At 37.9% G+C, this 10278-nt stretch overlaps 1 protein-coding gene across 1 annotated transcript; it reads right to left on the bottom strand.

Moving 5' to 3' along the window:
* Positions 1 to 1957: 1957 nt before the first annotated feature.
* LOC148020940 (putative glucuronosyltransferase PGSIP8) lies at positions 1958 to 5284 on the bottom strand. Its single transcript, XM_087698763.1, has 5 exons — positions 4685 to 5284; positions 3926 to 4181; positions 3624 to 3825; positions 3368 to 3515; positions 1958 to 3162 (listed from the first exon to the last, which is right to left on the bottom strand). The coding sequence occupies exons 1-5, from the start codon at positions 4993 to 4995 to the stop codon at positions 2613 to 2615; spliced, it is 1467 nt and encodes a 488-aa protein (XP_087554889.1). The 5' UTR covers positions 4996 to 5284; the 3' UTR covers positions 1958 to 2612.
* Between the last annotated feature and the right edge of the window lie 4994 nt (positions 5285 to 10278).

The raw sequence follows: 10278 nt of genomic DNA, 5'->3' as shown, positions 1-10278 counted from the left end.
TAACATGCAAGTCACAAACTCTGTGTCTAAGGCAATGGCTCTAATAGAACTCTATCGAGACAATAGCTTGACCACATTATACAATCTATAATCTCTTTACTACTTCCTTGTCAAAACTCTATGAAAAATATTACTCCAACAATAAAACTCTTCCAGTTTAACACCTACAATTATAGGTATCTCTTTGTGTGAATTTGTCCCAAATTTAATACTCCGATGCAAGCCTTTCTAGGCTAAAGGCACCCAAGAAGTGATAGATTTACTTCAACTATGTGTAGTACAACAATAGATCACTTCTATGATTGCCCAAGCCTTTATACATCAATCTATGCATCTTATATAGAAGATCATTGCCTTGCTTTGCCTTGCTTTTCATGCTAGAAACATAGGCTTTTGCCTTCTATGGCTTGGTTTTTGCTTTTTCTGTTTTCATTTTGGTGCAAGCCCTATGCTTGGCTACAACTTGATTCAACCCTAATTTTATTATAGAACTTTAAATATGGACGTCCTTGTACTTAAAATAAATGAAACACACCTAATCTACACAATAGCATGAGAAAAATTATGAAAATCTTCTTAAATTGGCCAAAAATACCACTTTTCATAAAATATATCACTTTTTAACATTTTTAGGCTTGGATGACTTATGCCACTTAAGATAAATCTTTGCATGTGTTTGAATCCACCAAAACTTCTCATTAAGTTATTAGAATTCAATAATGGATATTCAAACTATTTGGAGACCACTTTTAAATGGAGAAAAACATGTTCTCATCATCGTTAAATCTTCCATAAGCATATATAAAAAATGCAAGCATAGTTGTATTTTCCTTGGTTTTCCTTCACTGAAGGTGTAGCCACAGAACAATGAGCTCACCCCCGAGACTAGGAGTTAGCAACACTTTGAGTCACTACTACGTCCCTTGGACTAGCCTCTCATATCACCAACTTCATGACCACTATGACTAATGCTACTAGCACCCATCCAAATGTCCAAAGATGTAACAATAGAAAACCTGTCTCATTTCTTTGGCATTTCCTACCCCATATTGTATATCCAATATATACTAAAAGTATACTCATCCTCTAGGTGTCACACATACAATCATTCCTTGTTTTTCAAGACTTTCTAGTTAAGACGGGGGCCCTTTATTGAGTTCACTAAGCACTAGAACTAGCTATTTATATTAGTTTCTAGTACTCTTTTAAGACTATAAATGTCTCTTTATGTTCATTTAACTTCATCACGTTCTCAAAGAGAAAAAAAGGATAGTACTTTGCTTACATTTTATTATGCTCTTTACAATGCTCTCATATACATGGCACTATCACAACCAAACTTTGGCTCTTGTTCGTATTATATAATGTAGTGGTCTTATGGTTGTCTCGTTATGCACCTCCTTTTTCTATCAACAATTTTCACTAAGGTATCTTGTCACACCTAGCTTTGACTAGACTTTGGTCTTGAAAGTAAACTGACCATGGTGTAGCCTGCTTTTTAGCCTCCTTCCTAGAAATGTGACAACCTTAACATTCTATACTCTTGAAAGTCTAGTGCAGTACCCAGGTGTGGCACAACCCTATTTTTTCTTCTTTTATTTAATGCTTTTACATACTACTCCTTCCACATTTTGAAGGACCAGATAACATTCTTACATTCCTTATTTACCTCTCTATATGTGGCAATATGACAGCCACTTGGTAGCTCTTGTTTGATATTGCTCAGTATCAGCTAAAGGTAGGATAAGTAGAACAAGTTTGGAGCACAGAGTCTGATCTAAGATAAGGCTTACACCTGTCACTACACAGTGTACTAGTAAGAGTTTACTAGTTGGTCTCTGAATTGAGAAAGTTTCAGATTGCACCATACATTCATGTCCTGTTTTGCTAGTTTTGTTGCTGTATGAACCAAGGTGGGGAGAAAAGCATGCCTCAGTGAAAAACTCAGTCTTAAGTTCGCCTTTTCTGTGCACAAATAGTAAACACATATACAGGCGTCCTGTACATAGTACATACATGAACAGGCCTCCTGTTTTCCACCACATATCAAATAATATACAAACCTACACCTCATCCATCCAAAATCTTGGATACTGTATTCGTGTAAGCCAGATTTTGGCCATTAAGTACAAAGAAGTGTTGAGAGAAATTGTAATGGGCATAAAATGCAAAACATAAGAGTACAAATAAATGAATGAAATATTATGTCGTTTGGTGCATAGCGGCAAAACTGCTGAGACAATCAAATATATAGTCAGTATTTCTTTGTAGACAGAAGTTGCCTATTGAAAGTCCACCATTGACAATCAATCTTCCTTCCAGCTAGCATAGAACTGTTGATCTATACTTGCAGCCCATTGATATAGGCCCTCAGCTTTTTGCCTGCTTCCACTTTGTATCCTTTATCTCAGGTGTCACTTCATGGAACAGTCACTAACAGATGACTGGACTGATCAATGATCAATTGTATCGGAACAGACCACTACCTGCGTATCTGGTATCAAAATAAGCACCTCACATGCTTGATTAATTGATAAATTGCCCACATCACACCAATTACTGACCAGTGGGATTGGATGAATGGAAGGGAAAGGGACTCTAAATGTTCCCGATCAGCAGAGCTTCAATACAACAGACTGGGGCTTGAAGGGTTCTTTCTCTATGCATAGACTTCTGTTCAGGGTGATTACTCTCAAACACCACCATAAGAAGGGTGTGGCAAAGGATACAAAGGCCATGATTGAGATCCCCCTGATGATTCCATTTGTGTAATAAGGAAATGCCATCACAAGGAGACTTCCAAAGCACAACCACCATGGAGTAAGCATGGGAACAAGAGGAAGACGGAAGATTTGCCTTGTCACCATGAGAAGTGCTAACGACCCCAACAGTGAGAGGGACCACCCAGCAAGAGGGTGTGATGTTGGTGGTACCATCATCACAGGCAAAAGGAAGCTTCCCATTATGCAGACTGGGATTGTCATCTTCACAATGAGATGCATTCCACTAACATACAGACAATGATCTGTTTTAGGTGTACAAATGCTGCATAAAGGGATCCATTTCACATTTGGGAAAAGGTACCATGAGCAGATGGCAGTCAACAACAAAGAAGCATACAAAAGGACTTCGAGCACAAGGACTGGAAACTCCTCTTTGTACCTGCCAGTACATTCCAATGCTAATCATAAGTAAAGAAATTTCATTTTCAAAGTTCAGAATCCCATCACAAATTAATTTGCACACATAATATGCACACATTCCACACCATTAGAATATCTGTAGCAACCAAGTAACAATCAGAGACAGTGCTGCGTTTTGATGCAAACTATATGCTGTAAGAAAGGTTGCAAAAGCAGAGCTCTACCCTATAGTTGAAGCCCTCAAATCATGCCAAGACAGCCCCAACGGCAAAATAGGCCAGGACCACCAATACCATGGCTTCAGCCATGATGCACCAGGGAAAGTTACAACACTGTTTGGTCCACACGGAACACGCCATTTTAACTTTAAATCTGAAAGGATGACAAGCATTGTATAATTTAGCAATCATACAAAATTCAACTCAATTCTTGAGAAGTAAAAGGAATCACAAACTCAAATAGGATTTAATATTCACTCACAGTAGTAAGATGCATCCATTTGATATCCAAATGGCAATCGATATTGTCCTTTGAGGCGAGATCCATTCTGTGGACGGTGGAACATAGGCATGTCCAGGAGATCAGCATAGTAAGAAGTTAAAAATCCTTGATCTGCACCATCCCGGTTCTCAATTCGTCTATTTAGATTATCAAGCATATCATGGAAGACAGTTTGAGAGGGCTGCAGCATTCAAGTTTTACTTAAGATCAGATGACAGAGGAAGCAACACATGTTGCAAACATCAGAATTTCAATGACAAAAAATTCACAGATGAACTTGCCTCAAGAACAAAGAGTCCTGTGTGGAATATACACGGGTTAATGAACGCAGCACAAAATTCTCCACACAGAAAGAGCTCGTCAATATTTTGCAGGATCAAGTTGTCTGCGTCTAGCATCACGACACGTTGATACTCCACCAAGTTCCAGGCTAGTAGTTTATTCAAAGTGTACAGAAATCTCCTGTTGAACTTATTCTGTGTGACATATGGGTTGGGGATGTTCTCAACTTGTACAACTCTAACACCTTCCTTGATGCTGCAAAGCAAATGTTCAAGACACTGAGTCATACATCTCCTATCAGGACATTCCCAGATCTTATTTGTATTTACCAATCCATGCCTTTAAGATTTACGTCTGCTGATTTTATCAAAACAGGAATAACTGCTCAAGACTTTGGAATTATCTTCATGCCCTCTTGCACATAAGCTTCTTGGTGAATCAAGTGATTCTTGTTTACAAACAAAGCAAAGTTGCAGGGACAGAACATTGCAAAATTTGTCTATTATGTGATCTGAAATTGCGAAGTCCAGTTTTTATTAAGAACGCATCTGAACTTGGAAGGACCTGATACATTTCATAATGGCGATTATGAGAAACAGCAAATTCCTCGCAAACAGAGGCAAATAATACTTCCATGCAGAAGTTACTAATGGGGGAGACATTCATGCATGCATCAAGCCTTACATTTGGCACAGACGAAGACAATTATATACTTGTCAGATGACAATTATTTGGTGCAGATGTCCTAAGAAACTTACAACGTTTGAAGCCAAGAGGAGGGTGTGTTGAGGGAGGCAAGCAAGACAAGGTCTGCATCTGCGTTGAGGCGAGAGAGAGAGCGGAAGAGGACGCGCGCAGCGATATAGTACTCGTAGTCTCTCGGAGTGCCCACATACAAGATAGTAGCATAGGCATTGGGGCTAACTGCTGCTTCTTTGATCGGGGAACTGTAACTGCTGCCGTGTGACTCCTGTCCACAGCTCAATGTAAAAGCCATAGCCAGAATCAGATAAGCTCTCAGCTTCCATATTGGATTGAGACCAATTTGAAATCTTGAACACGAACTCATGGAGGGTTGCCTGGCTGTGCGGTCTGGGCAAGAGACTCTGATCCTAGAGATGTTTGATTGTGGGGACCTACCTGGATGTAATCTCTGGTTTATGAGAGACGGTGATCTCGCTTTGGATATTTGACTGAGCACGCTCTCTCTCTCTCTCTCTCTCTCTCTCTCTCATACACAATATACACATTGCCTGGTCTCTCTCTCTCCGTTGCTGGATACCATTGGCGTCGCCATCATCATCAAAGACATTATCGTCAAGGACGGAGGAAACATGTCTCTCTCCCTCTCTCTCATCAGACAAATATGACCTTATGAATCAGAAATTCAAAATGTGAAGGGGTAGAGTAGCCCTAAATTTGGCAGGGAGGGTCTAATTCTGGCGCAATGGAGGACCTTTCACCATTTCTAATCTTTCTTCATCATTTTTTTGTAATTTCTAAGGTCAACTCCGCCTCCTGCACACTGCGTTCCTCAAAAACTTTAGAACTTAAAAGAGACCCTTCCCATGAGGAGTGTTCTCACACAACATTTTTTTCGACGCTGCTACGACAGCTTTCAACTTTGAGAATCTGTCGGTTTTGCTTAGCTTTTGCACGTTTTTTGTCATATTTTAACTAAATTGATGTGGATGTTAAAATCAACAAGAATTCTCTCCGAAATTTCGAGGTCTCTTTCCCAACTTTGACAATTCTCTTAACACTAAACTTTGCCTTTTCATGAGCACTACTGGCCATGCCAATGGCATGACTCTCAGAACATGCCTTGTTCTAGAGGAACAACACACTTTTGGCCCTCTAGATTTAGAAGGCTCTACTCCAAATATCTTGTAGGTAGCTCTAATTAAGTTTTCTTCCTACTTTTACCATTGAAGTTTAGTATATGTAAACTATCTATACCACATGCCTTCAAGGACCATTAAGAAACCCCTTATCTATGAAATTTCTATGAATAAGATAGACCATTTTCTAATTCAACTACGAATGGCCCTTTTAAATGCTACCCTTCTATATCTAAAATATGCTTTTAAAAGGGTTTTCAAAAACTCTTCTATTGAACTTGCATACTACATATGTACTTTTTACTAAACCCCCCCCCCCCCCCCCCCCCTTCCACTTTTGCATTGCTAACTTTTGAACAAATTCATTTCTCTCGAATGAGTAAAAAGCATTCATATTTGGAGTAGTTCCCACCAAAGCTTGGCTGTGGAGATTCAAGCTTGTGGGAAATTGTTCTTCACAAAACAATTTTTGTGATAAGCAATGATCTTAGTGTTGAATAAAATCCTCAATCAAATTGCAAAAATTGCAAATTAAGATTGCTCCATGGATGTTTTTGTTATTGTTTGGCCACATGGTGGGAGGAGAGAGAAACTAATAAAGAAGGGAAAGAGGAAATCAATAGGCAATAGCCTATCGCATGGTGAACTTGCATACGGATAGGTTGAGTATTAGTGAGGTTAATCTACCAACATAGTTGGATCAATCTACACATGCACCTCATGTGTCTTGGAAGGTGCACATGACCTTTGGCAATAAGACAAAGAAAACAACATTGCCAAAACCAAGGCCCTCAAGACAAGCCCGATTTCAAAACTAGCAAAAAGAAAAAAAAAACTTTATGTCTAGCTTTCTTCACATATCCAAATGAAAATGGCATAGATGTAATAGACTGCTAGCAATAGTTCATTTGTGTCTCCTATTTTAAATGTCATCATTCTAAGTAAAATCAATTTTATTATCTACCAATGTACTGAAGGTGTCTCATCCCCATACTATGCCATTTGAGAGGGCTTGGGGTAAGAAATCTAAGAGCACATTTCAAAGGGAAAGTTTTGGATAAAATTTTGTTTTCTCGATAGAAACATGTAGTATTTATGAAAAGAATATGTCAATTTTTGTAGGTATATGTGGTGTTTGACAATAAAAGTAGTCAAATTAACTTGACTCTTTGCTTTACAAGGATAAATAAGGTAGGATTTATCCTTAGTGCTTTACAAGGATAAATAAGATAGGATTGATCCTTAGGGCCATAAGAAACGTAAACCAATGCACTTTCACATGTAGAATATCAATTTATAATTAGTCAACTTGAGAGTACAAACAAAGACTCATAATAGATACTCCAACTAGTCTTTTAAACTCATGTCAATAGCATAGTTGAGTATTTGTAGTACACACATAGATGGTCTAATATTTTAATGCCATACTAATTTCTTGAGTATTCATAATAGCATTGGAAGTTTCCTCATGGATGTATCAATGATGCAAGCATAGACCATAAATTACATGCAATCTTGCCCCATTATAGTTTTTTCTTTAAGCATTCCAAAACAAGAGAACTTCATGGAAACATTTATATTTTCTAATTTTCCCCATCATGCGATTATAATTTTCACACACTCTCTCATCGTTGCATATAAAACATGCTCTCTTTCATCCTCTTGAGAGTGCTAACACATTCGAAGGTTCTTTACTAAGCCTTGATGATCATATCCTTAAATTTTCTGATTAGCCTTTTATTTGATCCTTTTAGAGTTTCTATTCATATTTCTATTCCTTCTTCTAGCCCCATATAGATATTACCATAGGGATAAGGATTATGGCTATTCCAAAGTTATGAGTTACTACTCATAAAAAGAAGGATTAATGGTATATAGAAGGGTGAATTATTGCTTCTCTTATATATGTTTCTCTTTTCCTTAATCATCCTATAACTCCTTAGGGTTCTCTTACATGTGCCATGAGAGAGAGAGAGAGAGAGAGAGAGAGAGAGAGAGAGAGAGAGTGTGTGTGTGTGTGTGTGTGTGTGTGTGTGTGTGTGCGAGTGCATTTGTGTAATATTTCTATGTAAAAGCATACCATAATTAGAAAGTCAAACCTCCACACACAAAAGTCAACTTGTTGGAGCTATACAAAATTGATTGAAGCTTGGTTAGAGGGTTCATTATTTGTGAAATATTGGAACTATATTCTAAGTGCATGTCCATCTTAATCACACACACACACACACACACACACACACACACACTCTCTCTCTCTCTCTCTCTCTCTCTCTCTCTCTCTCTCTCTCTCTCTCTCTCTCTCTCTCTCTCTCTCTCTCTCTCTCTCTCTCTCTCTCTCTCTCTCTCTCTCTCTCTCTCTCTCTCTCTCTAATTTAGAGAAAATCTTAAAATACTTCAGGATTAATGTTCCCTATATAGCACAACACCATTAACAACATTGCCAAATCATTGAATTTTGCATAATGTACTTGACATAAGTGACTAGTATGGTCTACTTGCATATTCAATGAAAAGAGGGTCCACATTTGTGCCAACTTAGAAGGGATGGTCACTATGTTAGTGTTGCAATCAACCTCATAAGTTTCCATGGTTGAGGAAGAGCTAGTATATGCACCAAGCCCATAGGCTACTATCACTCCAAGACACCTTAACTCTCTTTGATATTTAGTGGCAATTTATATGTAGCTTATAGGCTAATGCATATTTAGAAGTGTAATATGTTCATTGACTAACCATGACAAATGCACACACAAATCTCTCCCCCTCTCTCATGTAGGAGGACATGCGCAACAAAGTACATTACCACTCAAAGTGAAACTTACACACTTAAATGTATTTTGCATCCAAGATATACATCCACACAACTTCAAAATTTATTTGCATGTGGTTTAGCTCTATTTGTATTTTGGACCCTTGTGCACATGGAATATGAGGATGTGCATACTTTTATCGTTTTGTTTGAATTTACTTTTTATATGGGTTGGGGGCGTGAACTTATGAGTTCATTTTTAAATAGCTCCAACTTAGAGCTATTTAGAACCAAGCATTATTGACACATAGTTAGCATAGGTAAACTTAAGAATAAATAATCTCAAGTGTATAAACACCTCTATAAATTCCTTCTCACCTTTATGTATAAGGCATATGGTGGTTAGCAATCTTCCCAATAATATGGGGGCCATTTCAATCCTTTGAAAAAGTAGCACCCTATGTTGTTCCAATGTAAATCTATTACTTTGTCTTCATGCTTATAAGCATTAAAAACACATTTCTTAAACAATGGATCAAAATACACCTCAATGCATGTTAGATGACTTCAATTTACAATGTTGAAAGAAAAGAGTTGAAGTTTTGATGAAGAAAATTCATCGTTGTACACTTATTCAAATCATGACTTGACTACAACAAATGTAAAGATGGACAAAATTTATGCCCACATCTTGATGGGCTTGTTGAATAGGTTAAAAGATTGAATGATATTTCAATTTTTTGATACGAACCAAGTACAATACTTCCATATTTGAAGGACCACACCTTTGAAGGATCACATTTTTAAAGTATAGCCAATAAAAAGAAAAAGTGTAACTGCCAAAATCTTCCAAAAGGATGCATAAACTACGGGCAAGGTACATGTTAATTGCATTTTTTAAGGACCACGTTTTTTAAGTATAGCCAATAGAAAGAAAAGGTGCAACTCCCAAAATCTTCCAAAAGTATGCATAAATTTTGAGATTTAACAAGACTGTTTTATGGGGTGCTTGTATTTTTCAACAAACAATATGATTAAGTTGTATTGAAAAGAGAAGCGGCCTCATTCTCATGTAATTTATATTTATTTCCATGGATCCACAAGGTCAAAGTAAGGTGCACAATGTGATCTCCATCTTAGAAAGTGTGATGAACCTTATAACAAGCAAGCAACTAGATTAGAACCCATCATGGGGCTATGAAAAGGGTAGGATTCCAAAGAGGATGAAAACCTTGGAAAATTTGTATATTGATGAAAGGGAATGGAATGAGCTATTCATGAGTGTGCAAACTTTGAGACTTCTTCTATATTGATGAAAGGGAATGGAACGAGCTACTTGCAAGTGTGCAAACTTTGAGACTTCTTGTCCTTGGTTTGTTTTTGCATGCTTGTGAGAGAGTGGAGAGGAAGAGTGAGAGTGAGAGGGAATGAGAAGCTAGGGAAGTGAAGCTCCCATCTCTTCTTCTTTCTTTCTATCTGTCCCATCTTGGTGCGAGATGAAGGAGAGGGTGTGTGTGAGGTTGAGGGAGAGAGAGTGAGGAACTAGAGTGAAGCTATTCTTTCCCATCTTCTCCCTTCTTATCCATCTTATCCTCTCCATGTGTGTGTGAAGTTGGTAGCAAGATCTTAGACAATGCAAGGAGCATCACTTGGATGTTGAAGTATGCAATGAGCCTTGGAGCAAGACTACAACGAAGTTGGTGGGAAGATCTTGGACAATGTAAGGAGCATCTCTTGGATCCTTAACTATATGACTGGT

This window comes from Lygodium microphyllum, chromosome 18 (assembly GCF_053477565.2).
Source record: "Lygodium microphyllum isolate KBCC chromosome 18, Lygodium_microphyllum_v1.1.10, whole genome shotgun sequence".
In the NCBI taxonomy this organism is placed as follows: Eukaryota; Viridiplantae; Streptophyta; class Polypodiopsida; order Schizaeales; family Lygodiaceae; genus Lygodium; species Lygodium microphyllum.
This window is presented reverse-complemented; position numbering and strand designations above follow the sequence as displayed.